We start from the raw sequence: 22,831 nt of genomic DNA, 5'->3' as shown, positions 1-22,831 counted from the left end.
GACTCTGTGTGACCCCATAGACGGCAGCCCACCAGGCTCCCCCGTGCCTGGGATTCTCCAGGCAAGAACACTGGAGTGGGTTGCCATTTCCTTCTCCAGTACAGGAAAGTGAAAAGAGAAAGTGAAGTCACTCAGTCATGTCTGACTCTTAGTGACCCCATGGACTGCAGCCCACCAGGCTCCTCCATCCATGGGATTTTCCAGGCAAGAGTACTGGAGTGGGTCGCTGTTGCCTTCTCCAATCTAGAAACTACAGTAAAGCAAAGCCCAGTAAAATGAGATTGCCTGTTTAGTCATGCATTTGAGGTACAGTTCAGTGAGCAGCCACAAGTCAGATGCAGAAAGATGATGATTTTAACAAGAACTCAAAGAAAATGGAACCTAAAAAATAGGTGGTATTTTTCCTGTGTGCTGAGTCAGTTTGTTACTGTCATAAGACAGTCAGTGTAAATCTGTCACATTACTTGCTTATTATACCTTTTTTATGCTGAGTCTCTTAATGATGTGTCAATTTTATATATATATATATTTCTCCTATTATATAGTATGAAACAAAATAGAAATGTCTTAAAATTTGCTTGTTATATCATGTTTGTATCTCCAAAGCCAGTAGAATTGACACCTTTTAATATTTATTGTATATAATTTATATGTTATATGTTTACAGTATTTACATGCTTAGCAAACAATAAATTCAGCACTTTGTATTTATTCTTTTTTTGTATTTAATATTGCTCTCTTTATCTCTCTTCTTTTTGATTGTTGATAGGGATTTTCAGTTTGGCCATATGGATGGAAATGACTATATAAATACCTTGCTGATGGAGTAAGTAAAATGCTAAATGACTCAATGATTTTGCTACCAGCTCTTCTTTGTTGTTTTGGCCACACTATGTGGGTTACAGGATTTTAGTTCTGCGATCAATGTTTGAATGCATGCCCCCTGCAGTAGGAGTGTGGGGTCCTAACCATCAGACCACCAGGGCAGTCCTGACTATCAGTTTTTAAATTTCTTTTTTTCAAAGGCAGAAGGAGTAATTGCTGAAAGAAAGCCAACTTTTGTATATGTTAGTAAAGATACATTCCCATTAAATATTTTACTTTAGTTTTTAAAATCTGTATTTGAAACTTACTAAACTTTAAAATTCTTTATTCTAAAAATATACTCCCATTTTAATGTTGATAACATAGTATTTTGGGAAGAATATCATCATTCAAAAATTTGTAAACTTTGTAGTTTCTGTCTAATATGCACCTTAGTTCAGTTTTAATGAATAAAACTTAATTAGAAAATTTTTAGCATTCAGGGATTAATTACTATTCTAAAAGAATTTATTTTAACAGGCTTAACTTTATAGGAAAACTATGCAGTTTTAAAATAATACTGATTTTGCTTATGGTATTAAGATTTGATTTGTCACTTCAGAAAGTTGATATTAGAAAACATTTACCAAACCTATACCAAATTAATAAATGTCAAATGAAAGCCTGTTTGATTCAGTGGACATTTAGTATTTGCTGTATGTCACATGCTGTGTTTGGCACTGCACTGTCGATGCAAAAAGTGAGTAGATTATGGAGTCCCTGTCTTCACGTTTCCAGTTTGCTAGGTTAGATAGGATGATGGTTGCAGACTATCTGAGAATGTGAGAGACGCCCACTGCTGCCCTCATCCTGACGCACAGAAGGTGCAGGGGCTCAGAAAATGCTTGCCAGAGAAGGCAGTAATTAAGAGCAGTTCTAAGGAATGAGAAGGTAGCTGAATGAAGAACGCAGAGAGGTCATTTCAGGCAGGGAGCAATAGACAGACACACGAGTGTTTGGAAAATGGGTCTTAAAAAGAGCACAGGTGTGAAAATGGGGAAATCCCTCCAGAGCCTAAAATTACAAAGTTCAGTTCAGTTCAGGTGCTTGACTCTTTGGCCTCCATGGATTGCAGCACACCAGGCCTCCCTGTCCATCACCAGCTCCCGGAGCTTGCTCAAACTCATGTCCATTGAGTCGGTGATGCCATCCAACCATCTCATCCTCTGTTGTACCCTTCTCCTCCTGCCTTCAATCTTTCCCAACATCAAGGTCTTTTCAGATGAGTCAGTTCTTTGCATCAGGTGGCCAAAGTATTAGAGTTTCAGCATCAGTTCTTTCAAGGAATATTCAGGATTGATGTCCTTTAGAATTGACTGGTTTGATCTTGCAGTCCACGGGTCTTCTCCAACACCACAGTTCAAAAGCATCAATTCTTTGGTGCTCAGCTTTCCTTATAGTCCAACTCTCACATCCATACACGACTACTGGAAAAACCATAGCTTTGACTTTTGTTAGTAAAGTGATGTGTCTCTGCATTTTAATAGGCTGTCTAGGTTTGTCACAGCTTTTCTTCCAGGGAGCAAACGTCTTAATAATCTTAAAATTACAAAGTAAAGTAGCTTTATTCATATATAATTAATTCATTATCCTTATTCAAGTAAGAATTTGAGAGGGTTTACCAAAGATATAAAGTACCAGATTTAATACATAATGAAGAAATCAAGACAAAGGAAAATAAAGTATCTATACAATTATTAAAGGTATTTATTTGAATTTTTAATATTCAATACAAAGTATAAAAACATGGTTTACATATTTCCCATCACCTATTAAATGACTGTTGCTTATAGGAGTTTGGTTGACCTTGTAGAGATGAAAGAGAAATTGCTATGCTGCGTGATCTTATAAAGGGGGCACATTATAATGTGCTCAGTCATGTCCAGCTCTTGGAGATCTCATGGATGGATGGTCGCTCACCAGGCTCCTCTGTCCATGGGATTCTCCAGACAAGAACACTGGGAGTGGGTTGCCATTTCTTCCTCCTGGGGATCTTCCCAACCCAGAGGTCAAACCTGTGTCTCCTGTATTGCCAAGTGGATTCTTTACCATGCGCCTCCTGGGAAGCCCCATATTACAATCGAATTATGTTTTAGTAGGATTTTGTAATACTGCGTATAGTCAGGATTTCAATACAGCCACTTTTTATAATGTTCTTGGAGGCAAGCCAGTAAAGTGATGCAGTAAAACATTGTGAGCAAGAGGCCAAAGCAGTTTGCGCCTGGTAAACATCTCCTTGATTCTGGGTAATACTCAGAATTTCTAGAGATGGATGGACATTGCTTCAGGAGTATTATTTCTAGTGTGAGTTATGTGATAGTAGAAGTTTTGCTACTGCTATGGTTAGAAGTTTGTACTTTTTTTTTTTTTTTTTTTTTTTTGAGAGAAGGGAGCATAAAATGATGGTTTTATAGTAATTGAAAGTCCTCAATGAGCACTTCTGTGACCAACACAGGACTGGGTGGTCAGCCTCTGTGTTCTGACTTTTACGCCAACTCAGTAAGGTGTAAGTACTATTATTCTTTCCATTTTATATAGATGAGGAAATTGAAATTTCTTAGAAGAAACTCAAGGAAGTTAACTAATAAGCCAAATGATGCCCAGCAAGTAAGTCAAAGAGACCCAGGCCCTGAATCCAGACCTCTCTAACTCCAAAAACTCCTCACCACTGTATCATCAGTACTGACACATAACGTTAGTGGAATTTAATCAGTATTTATGCCTAGAAGTTTTTAACTTAGGGCAAAATATATGATATTACATGATAGTTTAACACGGTAGCTTTGACTATGTTTTTTACTTTTTCTCCAAGGAAATAGGGTCCTCTCAGACCTTTGGAGTGTTAAATTATTTTGTATTAGGTGTCTGTGAGATAGGATGAGGGGTTATTTTTCATTGATATTCAAATTGAATTGTCTCAGAAAATATTGTTTCTAGTTCAGCTGTGTATTTTAATTTCTTCATAAAGTATATTTTTGTAGGAAGACCAGGTTCTTAATTCATTCCATAAAAATAGAACTTTGCTACTGATACAATATAATGATAATTGCTATAAGTCAAAAAGTTGTTTCCTGTTTTTGTGAACAAGAATGAAGCTAAGATTATTTTTTAATTACACAGTTAATTATTGCCTAATAATACTGGATAATAAAGTACCCTAGTACCCATTGGTGTAAAACAGTAATCACTTATTCTCTCTTGCTTGTCTGGGCTTCGCTAACCTTGTCTAGGCACAGTTCCACGTGGCTCCAGGCTGCCAGTTAGGTCCAGGCCTCGCCTCCCTGTCGTCCCCATACTTGGCAGGTAGATCCTCTGCTCGTGGCAGTCATGGAGACACGCAAAGATGCACACATTGTCTCCCTGGGAGCAGCATGTGGTGTGGGGAGGGGTCAAGGATTATTAAGCAAGAAAGCAGCCTCCTGGACTTGGTTACTCATGTGGTGATCATACAGGGCTGTGAAGTGTTTCTACTGTAGAGTTCTGTGCTTTTGCATAACAGGAAACACACGAATAACCATAAACTGATACAAACAGACACATGACTAACCGTAACCTGATGTGTAGGTAGGCATGGAATGAAGCCCCTTTCTATAATTGTGCAAATTCCTATCCTTGAAGGGAAAAAGATAAAAATTATTTGAAGTAAATGACACATTAATAATATTATGTTACAGTTTTTGTCTGCAAACTGAATTGACATCTAGTGTGTCCCTGGAGCACCCAGGAGGATGGGTGATTGTACTGTGGGGTGGTGGCAAGTTGAGAGGCTTTGGAATCATGTTTATTGAACCACTGTTCTGTACAAGGGATGTACTGGATATTTAACTTGAATTTTCTCATTTAACTTATTTTACAAGATAAGTCCCTCCCCCCTTTTCAGGTCAGTTCAGTTCAGTCACTCAGTCGTGTGTGACTCTTCGTGACCCCATGGACTGCAGCACACCAGGCCTCCCTGTCCATCAACAACTCCCAGAGTTTACTCAAACTCCCCCACCTTGATTTACTTTTAAATGAAAAATATTAGCTTTAAGCTGCATTGTGGGAAAGCATCAGAGTGGACCACAGGGAGTGACTCTGGAGACAACGCTTCAACTGAAGTGGGCTGTGTGTGATTAACAGTGATGGTATTTAATATAGACTTGTGTAAGGAATTCTACTGCCCAGAAATGGGCACTTCATACATACTAGCTTTTATCTTTAGGTTTAATCATGAATATTTAGCTGTCTGATATTGCTGTATGCTAGCAATTCATAAATGTTAATTTAGCTATTTTTTAAATTGATGCATAATTTGAAATTATATAAACAGAGGAAGGCAAAACCATTATAGCTCCCTTTTGTATTTTTAGTTATTTCGATTTAATTCAAACATCAGGATATTTGTTGTCTCTGTGTTTAACATGTATTTTGACTTCTCTGTTTTTTTATTTTCAGTGAATTGAAAGTCCCAACTGTGGTTGTACTGAATACTTCAAACCAACAGTACTTTTTACTAGATAGACAGATTAAGAATGCAGAAGACATGGTCCAGTTCATCAATAACATCTTGGATGGCACAGTAGATGTGAGTTGTTCACTGTAATTCCAAAGTGGTGATGGGAGGATGTAGAGGAGAAATGAGTTCTTTTCCTCTGATTCTGAGAAGATGATTCGGCCTCCCCCGGGTGGGGCAGACCTCTGTCCTCCCCAGTTCTCTCTCACTGTAGGTGGAATCAGTTCTGCAGGCTGTCAGTGGCGAGGGCACTGATGGGCGGGACACTGTTAGGTGGGCATGTCCGGTTGTCATAGTGACGGGGAGGTCCTTGACATGTAGAGTCAGAGTTGGGGCTCTGGAGGCTGAGAGGTCTGTGGGGGACAGAGCTGTCTGATCGTGAATTAAACAATTTTATTATCTGAATTCACAAATACAGTTGAATAAAATCACTTGGATTAGTTTTCTTAAAAAAACTGTGAATAAAGCCACAGTTTCTTTAAAAGATCAGGAAATGTATTTAGAACCAGCCTGAGTGGACTATTCCAAATAGAATTCTATAAAACATTTCTCAGAATGATGAATGGATAATCTAAACTTATTTTAAGAGAAAATATGAAACTTTTGTGATTTCATGAAGCTTAATTATTTTGTGAGACTGGTTTCAGTTTTATACAAACTGTATTTGAAAGTTGGCTCACAGAGTAACAAGTATTTCTTCTTTGGGAACACTCTTAACCACATAGTAGGAGTTTTATGTTTGTAAAAGTAGCAGTTGTTCAAGTGAGGCTCACCTGTATACATGAGAGCCCTTCTGTGTCAGTGAGATTCGGGGAGGGAACAGACTTCAGGGGGTGCTGAATACAGGGACTGGGTGGGTTTCCATCAGGAATTGTGCCCCGTCTGCCTTCTAGCCCTGTTTCCCTTTGGGTTTTATCACCAGGGAGGCTCTCCCTGTAGGATAGGAAAGATACCCTGTAGGACAGGAGAGATTACCTTGCAGCAGCTCTTACCACGCTCAGTTAAACTCAGAAACGGGGCGGGCGGGCCTGCACCAGAGTGTTAGGGAGGACGCGTTTTCAGAGGAGAGTCAGGCTGTGTTCATACAGGAGGACAGAAGCAAGGAGGGACGGAAAGACCAGGAAGGTTTACTCCACGACTCGCAGGTGCTCCGTGTAATCTTTTGTGGTCAACGCTTGACCTACCGTTGTAAGAATGATTGCCTAACAGAAGAATGAAATGATAGCACTGAAGTAACAGTTTGCTTCTTCCTGTTAACTTTAAGGCCCAAGGAGGTGACAGCATTTTGCAGAGACTGAAACGAATAGTATTTGATGCCAAATCTACTGTTGTGGTAAGTTGTGACAGTGTGTTTAGTGTCATTGATAATTGAGAACATAGGAATATAAGTTTTGTCTAAGATATTAATAAAATCTGGAGTTTCAAAGGATTTGATAAAAATACATCTTACAAGATGAGATCTAGTACATATTTATGTTAAGAAAAGATACTGATCAAATGGAAATTAAGTTTCTCCAGTTGTTTACTTTCTGTATGATTGGTGAGGCAACTGGAATTCAGTATCGCTTAACTTAAGAGCATGACTTGGTGTTTTTCAGAGTTTCTTTCCTCTTTCTGCCCTTCTCAGTCCTTGGATCTGAAACCCTCTTGCTGAGAAGTCTAGGAAGTCTCTCTTACTATCCCAGCTTCAGCTATCAGCTTGGCTGCAGAGTAGCCCTAAATTTGTTGAAGCTTTAAACGTAGTTCTCACTGTCTATTTTGAGCTACTCCATGCGTGTTTTCATTCATTGTGGCCTAAAGCAACTAAAACAGAACTGATGTTCCCACTGGTGGAAGTAGCTGCTAATAATCCTGACCTACTCCTGCGCCATCCGTTCGTCGTGACCTTTCCATGGGTTGGGCCCTGGTCACACGCCTGTGACTGGCCTCTACGTGGTTTGCTGCCCACTTCCTCCTGCCCTGTCTCCAAGTCCTCTCTGCACCTCTGCATATTAGTGTTACTGCAGTGATCGGCGCTGATCAGTCTCCTTCCCTTTGCCAGTGACTCATGTCACTGTTTTCTGTCTGTCTCACATTTTCTCCTTGGTCTGAGCCCACACTGGACCCCGGCCTGCCTTGTTTTTACTCACAGCACCTTGACTCTGTGATGCCGTTTTCCATTATCTCACTCCCAAGTGACCCTGCTCTGCTTTGAATTTGTCTGTTTAGTTCTCGAGTTACAGTCACAATCCATAGACTATAGGATAGTTGAAAAACTCAGTCATGTTGCTTTTACTTTTCTGGGATCTGAGGGAAATTACTAAGTTAATTTTAGTAATTTCTAGTCAGACAAGTAAAAAATGTTATGTGAAGAGAGTCTTACCTTCCTTATGGTAAATAATCAGCCTTCTCAAGCCAGGATACGGCTATAAAGCTGTTGGCACATAACAGCCACCTCAAAGAGCTTTGTGATTAATGTGAGGAAACAAATGTCATTTGAAAAGGGAATGGATTGGTGTCTACCTGAGACTATCCGCAGCGTTGTTAATCGGCCATCCTCCAATACAAAATAAAAAGTTTCAATTAAAGAAAAAGATAATGGAGGATTTGGTGCCCTTTTTTGCTGCGGATAGCTTGGCTCCACATACTCACATACTCGGATATAAAATGTCTAAAGGGTCTTTCACGGGGTAGTTACTGCAGAAAAACTGACATTGATTCATTGGACCCGAAGGCAGGCTGGCGGGCCGCAGGAGGGGGAACGCTAGCGGCTTTCAGGTTCCTTGCTGGTTTCCTATCAGGTGGTGTCTCAGGGGCCTCCTTGTTTCTCCACAGTCCATATTCAGGAGCTCCCCGCTGATGGGCTGCTTCCTCTTTGGCCTGCCCCTGGGCGTCATCAGCATCATGTGCTACGGCATCTGCACGGCCGACGCGGATGGAGGCTACATAGAGGAGCGGTACGAAGTGTCCAAGAGCGAGCCCGACGACGGCCCGGAGTCGGGGGAGAGCCAGGAGCCCCCGCAGCCCCGGGGTGGGCCGTCTCCGCTGCCCGCCCCGCAGGAGCCCAAAGACGTGCTAGAGAAGAAGAAGGATTGAGCCTCGACTCGGACAGACTGTTCGATAGGATTTCACATTATTAAAAGAGTCTATTTATTGAATTTAGACATTTAATCATGACCTTTCCAGAAGAGAACGTGTTATTTGTATTTTGCTAACATCAACTGCATGGGTTATAAAATAGTCCTTCCACAAACGGGGAGATGTTTGGAGCAAAGAGATGGAAAGTTTGTCTAAAACACTCCATCAGAGTTTACCTTGTAGATGTTGTTCTACCAGACCAGTTCTATTTGCATGTTTCTCTATCTGAATATTCTGTGACAGAATTAAGATTCTTGGGCAGAATATTTAAATCAGCCAGTCAGGTAGAAGATACATGTGTGATAGAGAAAAATAACACCTCCACCTCCCACCATGCATTCTCCTCTGTTATGGATAAGATTTATATGGACAAAATTAAGTCTTTGAAATTTAGGCACTTTAAAGAGAACTAGTAACTTTTTCCAAGGATCAAATTAAGATTATGAGATAAAACAATTTGGTTTTATATAGCATAGTGATTTTATTTTGTTATTATTTTTAAAGGAGAGGAACTGTTACTTTTTACCTTTATACTCAGTTGCATTATAAAACTTTCATAGGGGCCTATATTGTGGGCCCATATTGTCTTATGTTTAATCTTCACCGCATAAACAGGATTTACTTGGAACAGTGATTTCAGATGATGGCTGGGACACTGAGTCAATGTCTCAGTCAACACTGTGGGAAGGGCGGGGCTCTCTGTTACTCCTGCCTCCCCTGCTTTAGCAGAACAGCCTACTCTTGTTTATCTGTTTTATATGTTGGGATTTCATCTAAAATTTTTCTCTGATAAAAAGCTCCTGCTGCTTTTTAAAAAGTAATATATATCATATTTTTATGTTTATGGTTTAGTAACTTTATGGTAACTTACGATCTAATGTGTGTGTGTGTGGGTATGTTTATATATATACACATACATATACACATATAGAATTTACTGACATCTGTTATGCTATGGGTGTGCCTGTTCATAATGAGTGGCATAATCAGCCTATGAAGAAAAGTCACGTCCAGTGATTAAAGAGATCTGCCAGTTGCTTTCTCCATCCTCCCAGGTGTTACCCATTTCAGCCTGTGACCCTTCATCTCTCCATAATGGAATAACATAGGAATTCTATCCTAAGTAATGTGCAAAATTGGTATTTTTTTTTTAATAATAGTATGGTATGTTTATCATAGATTGGTTTATTTTTGAGACCTTTATTTTTGAACTAAGTTTAGGATTTTTATTAAGTGACTGTAATTTGAGTGGTTATTCATTGAATTATTAAACATTTTAAAATGTTTCATCACGTTAAAAGTATGTAATTTGTGGTCCTGATACTGAAGCTGTTCAGGGCTGCAGTCCCCAGGGCAGCCTGGGGTTATCTCTGATGCCATGCTGATCACCACTAACCTGAAGCTCTTGTGTCTTAAGTCCTAAGGAGTCACTAGTAATTTGCTTTCTTGTACCCTTTTAGTATACAACAATAATTCTTAAATTTGGTACTTCATCATTATCATTTTTATAAAGGAAGCACATAAGCAGTCACAGGAAATTGCAGGAAACACTAGAATGAAATGGTATTCTTAAATGGAAATTGAATATAAATACTGTTAATTTAACAAGGAAATGTCTCTCTAACAAGTAACAAGGGAGTCTTTTGGAAAATAGGTATTAATGTTGGCAGTGGTCAGGCTTGTTTGGTTTTGTGGGTGTGAAAGTCTTAGTTAAACACAGATCCTTGGGCTCAGCCTGGCAGGGAAGTTACAGCTTCGCCACTACCAATGACAAGAGGAGGTTGTGAGAATGGCATGGCCTTTCTCTTCATGTTTATCACTATCAGGTCTGTCATCTGTGTGGTTTTGTCTTTTGTCAAGCACCCCTATAAATTAAACAGCAAAACAGGTAAAAGAAAAAGAGCAAAGCTTAGTATGTATCAACACAGTTCAGTGATTTTTGTATTCTGAGATTTTTCTCATCTATTAAAGCCTTAGTTCTTTGTTACTTTTTTCACAACTCTGTACAGTTGCCTCATATTCTGTTTGTGTTTTCAAAATGTGATGTTGGGGAAACAAAAAGTATAGGTGGTTTGTAAGTGATTTTTTAAAAAAATTTTGCTTTTTAGTTGTTTCTAAGATAACTGTCACAGTATCTTCACAAAACAAATTGAAAATTTTTGCTCACTAGTATGGTTTTCCCTCTAGTGTGATAGCAGGGTTTACTAGGAATGCTGTTTTCATTTTAGGAAAATTTCTTCAAAATAAAGGTAGGTTTCTTAATGAATCTTGTAGAACATAGATACACTGAAAATCCTAGTTCAGTGATGAATCTTACTGTGATCATGTCAGTAGGGGGAATATCCTTTAGTAAGTTGGACTTCTGCCTTCTCTTTCAGTTGCAATAAAGTTCTCTAACTTCTGAAATCCAGGATCCTAGATGCTTGCTGTTGCTTAATCCGGTGCTCACAGTTTTTAAAGATGTTTCAGCGAGAGAGGGTTTTAGCAGCAGCGTACTTCATTGTAGCTGGCAGTCCTTTTTGCTTCATTGTATGCGTTAATATTTCTGAAACTGCCATCTGAAATCTAGGTGGATAGACCGGGGATTTCCATTTTCTTCTTCACACATGTGCTCCCTGGTGTCTGAAGTAGAAATAACATGAAGAGCCAGATGTCTAGAGGCTGAGTCCGGACGGATCTGTATGAATAGTAAACCAATTAGTTATACTGTTTTTATTTAGTGGGTATTTGTTCTTACTGTTTCTTGTGTTTTGTTTCAGGGATGTTTTTGATTTTTCAAAAAGTAAATATTTTCATCATCACTTCATATGATATGGAGGTAGGGCAGGGAAAAATCACTCAGCTATTCTTATTACACAGAGGTTGTTCAGACAAACTGATATTAAGACTATCAGTTCATTGGTGGGATTAGGTTTGCCATTTTATTTTTATAAATGTATATTTTTTCTGAATGTGTCTGAGTCCAAGAGTGGGCAGAAAATAATTTTCTACTTTGGACTAATCTATAAAGGTTTTTGAAAGTCTGTATTATTAATACTAACTTGTTGAATTCATGATCTGCTGCCTTAAGGCACCAATTGTAAACCTTCGTTTTTCTAAATAAATTAATTGAAAACATGTAACTATTTTATTTTTACTATTTATCTTTTGGTTGTCTGGGATGTAAATTTTTCTCTGTGCAAGCAAAAAGGGCAGTCGAGACTCATCTTCCATAAAGTAATTTTTTTCCCTCTTGTTAATTATAAGTTTGTAATTATAGAAACATAGTTTTTAAAAATTTAAACAAATTCGATAGAGATCAGGTTGTAATGAATTCTTTCATATAGAAGATGAAAAACCCTGAGATTCATGAGTTTGATATATTGTATTTGTAAAACCTGATCATATTAATTGCAGAGTTTAAAGCTAGAATAGTTGGATTTGAGTCCTTGATCCAACTGCTAAATTGTAGTCTTAGATCTAGCACCTCACTCTCACTGTGAATAAAGTGGAAATCTAGAGCCTCAAGGTTTCTTCTCTAAAGTAGCATCAAATGGGGAGAGTATTATTGAAAAAACAGAACTTTATTTTGATCATGTATTTTTCACACTGGATACACCATGAGCATGTCTCTTAGTGAGAATGTCTCTGGCGCAGGAATGACCCATTTGTGTTCAGGCTGCCACGTCCAGGCCCGTCACCAGGCTTTACTGCTCCAGCCTTCCTGACTGCAGCCCAGTGTCAAAGGAGCAGCAAAAGGCGTCCTCTTATAATTTAAGGGGGATCGTGGCATTTGTCTGCTCATAAGATTCCAATGGCTTCTCTCATTCGGCATTAATAGCCATGTTACTGATTGAAATATTACCACCCCCCCAAATTCATACAATGGAGTTGCAACCCCTGGTACCTCAGAATATGACCTTGTTTGGAAGTAGGATTGTTACAGACATAATTAGCATAAGTGTGTGTTTGTCACTCTGTCATGTCTGACTCTATGACCCCATGAACTGTAACCTTCCAGGCTGCTCTGTCCATAGGATTCTGCAGGCAAGAATACTGGAGTGGGTTGCCATGCCCTTCCCCAGGGGATCTTCCTGTCCCAGGATCAAATCTAGGTCTCCCGCATTTCAGGCAGATTCTTTACCGTCTGAAGGGAAGCCCCAGTCAGCATAAAGCCATACTGAAATGGGATGTGTCCTAATTCCATGTGACCGGTGTCCTCACAAAAAGGGGAAATCTGAAGCTAGACACGTAAATGGAGAATGCCAAATGAAGATGAAGGCAGAGTTTGAGGTGAGGCTTCTGCAAGTCAAGGAAGGCCAAAGATCACACCCGCAAACCTCCAGAAGCGGGGAGAGACACATGGGACGGAAGCTGCTCATGGCCTCAGGAACTAACCCTGGCGACATCCTTATCTTGGACTGCTGACCTCCAGGGACACCGAGAATAAACTCCTGTTGTGTAAGTCAGCCTGGGTGTGGTGCTCTGACAGAGCCTCTGGCACTTTCCCACGGCTCCCACATACTCCCACTTGCATCTCCCTGTCTCCCAGCTGCTTGTTCATGCCTTAACAGCCTTCTGCCCCTTCCTGTCCCCAGATTCCCCTTTGCCTGGAATAATCTGGATGTCCCCAGGGCTCACTCCCTATTTCAGATCACCTACTCGAATGCCAGTATTAATGAGTCTATCAATTACACCTGCGGGCTGCCCACTCTCCCTAACCCCTTTATCCTGCAGCTTTATTTTGTATAAGCTATTCTTTATCATATATGTTGTTTGTTAACTGCTTCCCCTCTCAAATACACAATAAATGTAAGCTCCGAATGGCCAGACTTTTTTTTCAAGGCTGTACTCCCAGTTGCTAAAACATGCTTGGCAAGAAGTATGCATTCAGCAAGTGCTTGTAGAATGAGTGAATGAGCAACTGAATATAGTGTATTTATATAATGATGTATTTATCACTAGCGTGTTTTAGAGTTGAAGGTGTCTGATTATTTTTTTAAAAAGCATTCATGGTATTTTAGTTAATTTTAAATGCATATTCACAAAGTATCAATACTTAATGATTAAGCAATAAATAATAGAATCATAAGCTTTGAAGATATTTTTGTATTTACATATATTAATGTGGAAAATCGTTATTTAGCTTACGATCTAAAATCTTAAAATCTATATAGTCACAATAAGAATAGATGGTCAATAACTGTGGGAAATTTCAGGTAATCTTATTCTCCGTCCCTCAACAGTGGGAAAATAATTATCTATTTTGCACATGTCCGTCTAAAATTGTTACCTTTGTAATAATTACTATGGGCTTCCCTGGTGACTCAAGACAGTAAAGAAGCTATGTGCAATGCAGGAGACCTGGGTTGCATCCCTGGGTCAGGAAGATCCTCTAGAGTGCATGGCAACCCACTCCAGTATTCTTGCTTGGAGAATTCCGTGGACAGAGGTGCCTGGGGGACTACAGTTCATTATCTTGCAAATGTTATACTTTTACAAGATTCTTAACCAGTAGGGCTTATCAGTTCAGTTCAGTCACTCAGTCGTGTCCGACTCTTTGCGACCCCATGAATCGCAGCACGCCAGGCCTCCCTGTCCATCACCAACTGCCCGAGTTCACTCAGACTCAACGTCCATCGAGTCAGTGATGCCATCCAGCCATCTCATCCTCTGTCATCCCCTTCTCCTCCTGCCCCCAATCCCTCCCAGCATCAGAGTCTTTTCCAATGAGTCAACTCTTCGCATGAGGTGGCCAAAGTACTGGAGTTTCAGCTTTAGCATCATTCCTTCCAAAGAAATCCCAGGGTTGATCTTCAGAATGGACTGGTTGGATCTCCTTGCAGTCCAAGGGACTCTCAAGAATCTTCTCCAACACCACAGTTCAAAAGCATCAATTCTTTGGCACTCAGCTTTCTTCACAGTCCAACTCTCATATCCATACATGACTACTGAAAAACCATAGCCTTGACTAGACAGACTTTAGTCGGCAAAGTAATGTCTCTGCTTTTGAATATGCTATCAAGGTTGCTCATAACTTTTCTTCCAAAGAGTAAGCGTCTTTTAATTTCATGGCTGCAGTCACCATCTGTAGTGATTTTAGAGCCCAAGAAGATAAAGTCTGACACTCTTTCCACTGTTTCCCCATCTATTTCCCATGAAGTGATGGGACCAGATACCGTGATCTTCATTTTCTGAATGTTGAGCTTTAAGCCAACTTTTTCACTCTCCTCTTTCACTTACATCAAGAGGTTTTTTAGCTCCTCTTCACTTTCTGCCATAAAGGTGGTGTCCTCTGCATATCTGAGGTTATTGATATTTCTCCCAGCAATCTTGATTCCAGCTTGTGTTTCTTCCAGTCCAGCGTTTCTCATGATGTACTCTGCATAGAAGTTAAATAAGCAGGGTGACGATAAACAGCGTTGACGTACTCCTTTTCCTATTTGGAACTAGTCTGTTGTTCCATGTCCAGTTCTAACTGTTGCTTCCTGACCTGCATACAGATTTCTCAAGAGGCAGGTCAGGTCATCTGGTATTCCCATCTCTCTCAGAATTTTCCACAGTTTATTGTGATCCACACAAAGGCTTTGGCATAGTAAATAAAGCAGGAATAGGTGTTTTTCTGGAATTTTCTTGCTTTTTCCATGATCCAGCGGATGTTGGCAATTTGATCTCTGGTTCCTCTGCCTTTTCTAAAACCAGCTTGAACATCAGGGAGTTCATGGTTCACATATTGCTGAAGCCTGCCTTGGAGAATTTTGAGCATTACTAGCATGTGAGATGAGTGTAATTGTGCGGTAGTTTGAGCATTCTTTGCCATTGCCTTTCTTTGGGATTGGAATGAAAACTGACCTTTTCCAGTTCTGTGGCCACTGCTGAGTTTTCCACATTTGCTAGCATATTGAGTGCAGCACTTTCACAGCATCATCCTTCAGTATTTGAAACAGCTCAACTGGAATTCCATCACCTCCACTAGCTTTGTTCCTAGTGATGCTTTGTAAGGCCCACTTGACTTCACATTCCAGGCTGTCTGGCTCTAGATGAGTGATCACACCATAATGATTATCTGGGTCATGAAGATCTTTTTTGTGCAGTTCTTCTGTGTATTCTTGCCACCTCTTCTTAATATCTTCTGCTTCTGTTAGGTCCAGACCATTTCTGTCCTTCATTGAGCCCATCTTTGCATGAAATATTCCCTTGGTATCTCTAATTTTCTTGAAGCAATCTCCAGTCTTTCCCATTCTGTTGTTTCCCTCTATTTCTTTGCATTGATCGCTGAAGAAGGCTTTCTTATCTCTTCTTGCTATTTTTGGAAATCTGCATTCAGATGCTTAGGTCTTTCCTTTTCTCCTTTGCTTTTTGCCTCTCTTCTTTTCACAGCTATTTGTAAGGCCTCCCCAGACAGCCATTTTGCTTTTTTGCATTTCTTTTCCATGGGGATGGTCTTGATCCCTGTCTCCTGTACAGTGTCATAAACCTCATTCCATAGTTCATCAGGCACTCTATCTATCAGATCTAGGCCCTTAAATCTATTTCTCACTTCCACTGTATAATCATAATGGATTTAATTTAGGTCATACCTGAATGGTCTAGTGGTTTTCCCTACTTTCTTCAATTTTAGTCTGAATTTGGCAATAAGGAGTTCATGATCTGAGCCACAGTCAGCTCCTGGTCTTGTTTTTGTTGACTGTATAGAGCTTCTCCATCTTTGGCTGCAAAGAATATAATCAATCTGATTTCAGTGTTGACCATCTGGTGATGCCCATGTGTAGCATCTTCTTTTGTGTTGTTGGAAGAGGGTGTTTGCTCTGACCAGTGCATTTTCTTGGCAAAACTCTATTAGTCTTTGCCCTGCTTCATTCCGCATTCCAAGGCCAAATTTGCCTGTTACTCCAGGTGTTTCTTGACTTCCTACTTTTGCATTCCAGTCCCCTAGATTGAAAAGGACATCTGTTTTGGGTGTTAGTTCTAAAAGGTCTTGTAGGTCTTCATAGAACCATTCAACTTCAGCTTCTTCAGCGTTACTGGTCGGGGCATAGACTTGGATTACTATGATATTGAATGGTTTACCTTGGGAAACGAACAGAGATCATTCTGTCATTTTTGAGATTGCATCCAAGTAATGCATTTCGGACTCTTTTGTTGACCATGATGGCTACTCCATTTCTTCTGAGGGATTCCTGCCCATAGTAGTAGATATAATGGTCATCTGAGTTAAACTCACCCATTCCAGTCCATTTTAGTTCTCTGATTCCTAGGATGTCGACGTTCACTCTTGCCATCTCCTGTTTGACCACTTCCAATTTGCCTTGATTCATGGACCTGACATTCCAGGTTCCTATGCAATATTGCTCTTTACAGCATCGGATCTTGCTTCTATCACCAGTCACATCCACAACTGGGTATTGTTTTTGGTTTGGCTCCATCCTTTCATTCTTTCTAGAGTTATTTCTCCGCTGATCTCCAGTAGCATATTGGGCACCTAGTGACCTGGGGAGTTCCTCTTTCAGTATCCTATCATTTTGCCTTTTCATACTATTCATGGGGTTTTCAAGGCAAGAATACTGAAGTGGTTTGCCATTCCCTTCTCCAGTGGACCACATTCTGTTAGACCTCTCCACCATGACCCGCCTGCCCTGGGTTGCCCCGCAGGCATAGCTTAGTTTCAGAGTTAGAGAAGGCTGTGGTCCTAGTGTGACTGGATTCACTAGGTTTCTGTGAGTATGGTTTCAGTGTGTCTGTCCTCTGATGCCCTCTTGCAACACCTACCATCTTACTTGGGTTTCTCTTACCTTGGGCGTGGGGTATCTCTTCACGGGTGCTCCAGCAAAGCACAGCCTCTGCTCCTTACCTTGGACGAGGGGTATCTCCTCACCGCCGCCCTTCCTGACCTTCAACCTGGGATGGCTCCTCTAGGCCCTCCTGTGCCTGTGCAGCCACCGCTTTCCTGGTGGCTCAGAGGTTAAAGCGTCTGCCTGCAATGCGGGAGACTCGGGTTCAATTCCTGGGTCGGGAAGATCCCCTGGAGAAGGAAATGGCAACCCACTTCAGTATTCTTGCCTGGAGAATCCCACGGACAGAAGAGCTTGGTAAGCTACAGTCCACGGGGTCACAAAGGGTCTGATACGACTGAGCGACTTCACTTTCTGTAGGGCTTATCAGGGACTCTTAACCAGAAAGCTTATCAGATTACAAGTGCTTTGATTGCCTCTGATGAAACACGTATAAATCCTAGAAAATCTATTTGGCTGGTCTTGGATGAACGTCTGCTTGAAGCCAGAACAAAGTGAAAAAACCTTCCCTGGTTGATTTTGACATGTTTCTCATTTGGTGAACCAATGGCTTAACTAATTACTACGAGTGGTCAGAGTGTCAGTGCCTTTGAGAGAAAGTTTAGTTTTTGTGATTTTTGTGTGAGCCTTCAGAAGTCAAAGATGATACCAGAGCATGACATGCTTCAGTAGCCCCAGCCTGACCCCTCAGCCCCGGCCAACCAGGAGTCAACTTGCCAGCATAACTAGCGGCTTCAGGAAAGTGTTTTTTATTCTTGAAGATAAGAAAGTTGGTTATGTTCAGCTGAGATCATTTAACTCTCTTTTCCCCTTGAGATGAGCAATGGTGCAATGGACTGAAATCTGCCTCTACTGGTGAGGGAATGCAAGACGGAGGAGCTCTGAGAGGTGTGACCTGCCCGGCAAGGTTTCAGACTTCCTGGCTTCATCATCATGAGTCATTTGTGTGGAAAACGGAATGTAAAATGCAAATGTGTATTCACAGTGGCACTTCTTGCTTCTACGCTATCTAGTGTAGAACAAGATTTTATGTGACCAGTTCAGTCATTCAGTCGTGTCCGACTCTTTGCGACCCCATGAATCACAGCACGCCAGGCCTCCCTGTCCATCACCAACTCCTGGAGTTCACCCAAACTCATGTCCATCGAGTCGGTGATGCCATCCAGCCATCTCATCCTCTGTCATCCCCTTTTCCTGCCCCCAATTACTCCCAGCATCAGCGTCTTTTCCAATGAGTCAACTCTTCGCATGAGGTGGCCAAAGTATTGGAGTTTCAGCTTCAACATCAGTCCTTCCAGTGACCACCCAGGACAGATCTTTAGGATGGACTGATTGGATCTCCTTGCAGTCCAAGGGATTCTCAAGAATCTTCTCCAGCACCACAGCTAAAAAGCATCAATTCTTCGGCGCTCAGCCTTCTTCACAGTCCAACTCTCACGTCCAAACATGACCACTGGAAAAACCATAGCCTTGACTAGATGGACCTTTGTTGGCAAAGTAACATCTCTGCTTTTAATTGGTCCCAAATATAAATTGTGTGGCAAGATGTTCACTTAGCAATGTAAAACCAAAATTCAGAAATAGCCAATGCACAGTTCTACAGGAAGGCATTTCTGCTGGACCGTCTAGAGTGTGATTCCCTGGTGGCTCAGTCAGTAAAGAATCACTGCCATGCCGGAGACCTTGGTTCGATCCCTGAGTTGGGAAGATTCCCTGGAGGAGGGTATGGTAATCCACTCCTGTATTCTTGCCTGGAGAATCCCCATGGACAGAAGAATCTGGTGGGCTACGGTGCATGGGGTTGAAAAGAGTTGAACAGGACTAAGGGACTAAGCACAGCACATCCAAGAGTGCAGTTCAGTTCTAGACAGTGGGACTTTTGTGATGAGAGCAGTTTCTTCACTAGGAAATTGGGTTATTTGACTCTAGATTGTAGAATAATAAGGAAACAAGAAGAACTAAATTTCCAGGTGCCCATGGAGTGATACTGGCCTGAAAGGAAGAGATGGTGCCATGGCTTTGTCCCAGTTCTGCTTTTTATCAGGTTTATGTATTCTAGCTTTTTTTTTTCTTTTTTTTTAACAAAACCATGTTATAAAGACTTCTTATTATGTATATACAGAGGAAAATAAGCAAATATGGCTCAATGTTTACAATTAGTAATTCTAGGTAAATGCTATATGGGTATTATGTACCCTTCACCTAGAATCACCAATTGTACTATTCTGGCAACTTTTATGTATTATGTACCCTTCACCTAGAATCACCAATTGTACTATTCTGGCAACTTTTATGTAGGTTTAAACTTCTAAAAAATAAATGTTAAGGGACAAAACAGGGTAAGCATTATAGTAAACTCTTGTCTCCTTGTCACAATCTTGGAAATACAGCCAGAGGGGTTTTGTTTTTGTTTTTTTCTAAACACTCATAAACACTTGTTTTCAGTTCACTTCCCAAGTCTGAGTAAAATTGGCTCTGAAAGGCCTCAAAACACAGCAATATAGAAACATTTTCTTTAAATCCACAAGGGGTCAGCAAACTGTTTTCTGTAAAGGGCCAGATGATAAATAATTTAGGCTTGGAGGACCACGTATTCACTCTGTCACATATTCTTTACTTTTTATTTTAACTCAAGAAAATGTAGAAATTTTTTTTTAGCTTAAAGCGTCTTCAAAAATAAGCTGCAGGCTGGATCTGGCCAGCATGCCACAGCTTCCCTGGTAGAGAGTAGTTAGCAGATCAACAGCTACATTCCAGATACAAGGGGGTGTGTTCTGTGCTCTGGCGAAGAAGCCACATCTGGAACAGTAGCTGCAGGTGGAGTCGCCACCTGATTAAATTTTCAATAATCCACTTCCATTCTTCAACACCCATCTGTTTTCTATACAGGCACAGCAGGCTATTTGAATGGAACCAACACCCCTGCATTTTTTATGTCCTTGATGATGGCAATAAGTCCTGTGTCCTTCCAGGAATGTGGTATTGCCTTTGGTTTACTATTTTTCAAAGGCAGAGCCTTTGAATCAAGGGAGGGAAAGATTGGGAATTCGAGGTTAGCATATGCAAACTATTATATACAGGATGAATAAACAACAAGCCCATTCACTATCCTGTGATAAACCATAAAGGAAAAGACTGTGAAAAAGAATATGCATATAAGTGTATAAATGAACCATTTTGCTGTACAGCAGAAATTAATACAACATTGTAGATCAAGTATACTTCAATAAAATATGAAAAAAGAAAAAACAAAACAAAGGCAGAGCCAGTTTCAGGGCCTTCCATTTAACTCTCCCTATTAAATGGCCCTCATGCCACATTCAGGTGACATGTGGAAATCCTGAGAAGTGCTATACATTATTTCTAATTACCCATTCCAGAACCAGGAAAATAATCACAGAGATAGGAGAGCTGTGGTGAGATGGACTTGAAACCAAACCCTATGGCTTATCTGTCCTGCTAGCTCCTTGCTCTTTCTGGTGCACCACAGAAAGTACTGTAAATTTTGACCCAATGTCCATAAATCCTTAATATCTGATTTTTTCCTCCCTGAAGCCTTCATCCTGATAACAGGACAACGGGACATTTAAAGGCCAGCAAAGAAGATTATTTACACTCTATTTTTTTTTCCTTTGCTGTGTAGTAGCATCTTTAATTAAAAGATGCTTAATTAAAATTAAAGATGCTTACTCCTTGGAAGAAAAGTTATGACCAACCTAGATAGCATATTGAAAAGCAGACACATTACTTTGCCGACTAATGTCCGTCTAGTGAAGGCTATGGTTTTTCCAGTGGTCATGTATGGATGTGAGAGTAGGACTGTGAAGAAGGCTGAGCGCCGAAGAATTGATGCTTTTGAACTGTGGTGTTGGAGAAGACTCTTAAGGGTCCCTTGGACTGCAAGGAGATCCAATCAGTCCATTCTGAAGGAGATCAGCCCTGGGATTTCTTTGGAAAGAATGATGCTGAAGCTGAAACTCCAATACTTTGGCCACCTCATGTGAAGAGTTGACTCATTGGAAAAAACTCTGATGCTGAGAGGGACTGGGGGCAGGAGGAGAAGGGGACGACAGAGGATGAGATGATTGGATGGCATCACTGACTCGATGGACGTGAGTCTGAGTGAACTCTGGGAGTTGGTGAAGGACAAGGAGGCCTGGTGTGCTGCGATTCATGCAGTCGCAAAGAGTCGGACACGACTGAGTGACTGAACTGAACTGAGCATCTTTTCATCAATGGGACCTGATTTCCCCTGAATTTGAGGGTCTCTGGATGTGTGAACTGGGAATTGATTGAGGGCCATTGGCCCTCTTTTGGGGGATTCAATTCAGACTTCAGGTTGTCAGGCTTGCATGCATGCTCTATCGCACAGTCATGTCCACCTCTTTGTGACTCCTTGGACTGTAGCCCTCCAGGCTCCTCTCTCCATGGCATTCTCCAGGCAAGAATACTGGAGTGGGTTGCCATGCCCTCCTCCAGGGGATCTTCCTGACCCAGGGATCAAACCCATGTCACCTGCATTGGCAGGCAGATTCTTTACCACTGAACCAGGCCTGCAGCTGGAGCTAATGGGAAACATACAGAAAAAACAATTCTGGAAAATGCTTTTCAGCCTAGTTCAGTAGATACATAACAAAACCATCTCATGTGGTTATTTATACAAAGCAGCACTATCCTGAATTGCATGTTTCATTCATTCATACTTTTAGAAAATGATTTGTCATATATATATATATATATATATATATATATATATCCCTACACAATGTTATTTAGTTTTGCATGTCTAAGCAACAGTTAGAACTGGACATGGAACAACAGACTGGTTTCAAATAGGAAAAGGAGTATGTCAAGGCTGTATATTGTCACCCTGCTTATTTAACTTCTATGCAGAGTACATCATGAGAAACGCTGGACTGGAAGAAACACAAGCTGGAATCAAGATTGCTGGGAGAAATATCAATAACCTCAGATATGCAGATGACACCACCCTTATGGCAGAAAGTGAAGAGGAGCTAAAAAGCCTCTTGATGAAAGTGAAAGTGGAGAGTGAAAAAGTTGGCTTAAAGCTCAACATTCAGGAAACGAAGATCATGGCATCTGGTCCCATCACTTCATGGGCAATAGATGGGGAAACAGTGGAAACAGTGTCAGACTTTATTTTTGGGGGGCTCCAAAATCACTGCAGATGGTGATTGCAGCCATGAAATTAAAAGACGCTTACTCTTTGGAAGAAAAGTTATGACCAACCTAGATAGCATATTCAAAAGCAGAGACATTACTTTGCCAACTAAGGTCCGTCTAGTCAAAGCTATGGTTTTTCCTGTGGTCATGTATGGATGTGAGAGTTGGACTGTGAAGAAGGCTGAGCGCCGAAGAGTTGATGCTTTTGAACTGTGGTGTTGGAGAAGACTCTTGAGAGTCCCTTGGACTGCAAGGAGATCCAACCAATCCATTCTGGAGGAGCACAGCCCTGGGATTTCTTTGGAAGGAATGATGCTAAGGCTGAAACTCCAGTACTTTGGCCACCTCATGCGAAGAGTTGACTCATTGGAAAAGACTCTGATGCTGGGAGGGATTGGGGTCA

General features: G+C 40.8%; 1 protein-coding gene across 2 annotated transcripts in view; it reads left to right on the top strand.

Annotated features, from left to right (window-relative positions):
- The window catches only part of TMX3 (thioredoxin related transmembrane protein 3), a 38,107-nt gene extending 26,512 nt beyond the window's left edge, over positions 1–11,595 (top strand). For both annotated transcript variants that reach the window (XM_040264338.1, XM_040264339.1), the window contains 4 exons: positions 770–826; positions 5,299–5,428; positions 6,621–6,689; positions 8,171–11,595. In XM_040264338.1, coding sequence (XP_040120272.1) covers positions 770–826; positions 5,299–5,428; positions 6,621–6,689; positions 8,171–8,431 — 517 coding nt within the window. In that variant the 3' untranslated portion in view covers positions 8,432–11,595. The remainder of the gene's footprint in view (positions 1–769; positions 827–5,298; positions 5,429–6,620; positions 6,690–8,170) is intronic.
- The last annotated feature ends 11,236 nt before the right edge of the window (positions 11,596–22,831 follow it).

The sequence above is a fragment of the Oryx dammah genome, unplaced genomic scaffold (assembly GCF_014754425.2).
Source record: "Oryx dammah isolate SB20612 unplaced genomic scaffold, SCBI_Odam_1.1 HiC_scaffold_22, whole genome shotgun sequence".
Classification (NCBI taxonomy): domain Eukaryota; kingdom Metazoa; phylum Chordata; class Mammalia; order Artiodactyla; family Bovidae; genus Oryx; species Oryx dammah.
The sequence above is the reverse complement of the archived record's forward strand: the minus strand, read 5'-3'. Positions and strand labels throughout refer to the sequence as shown.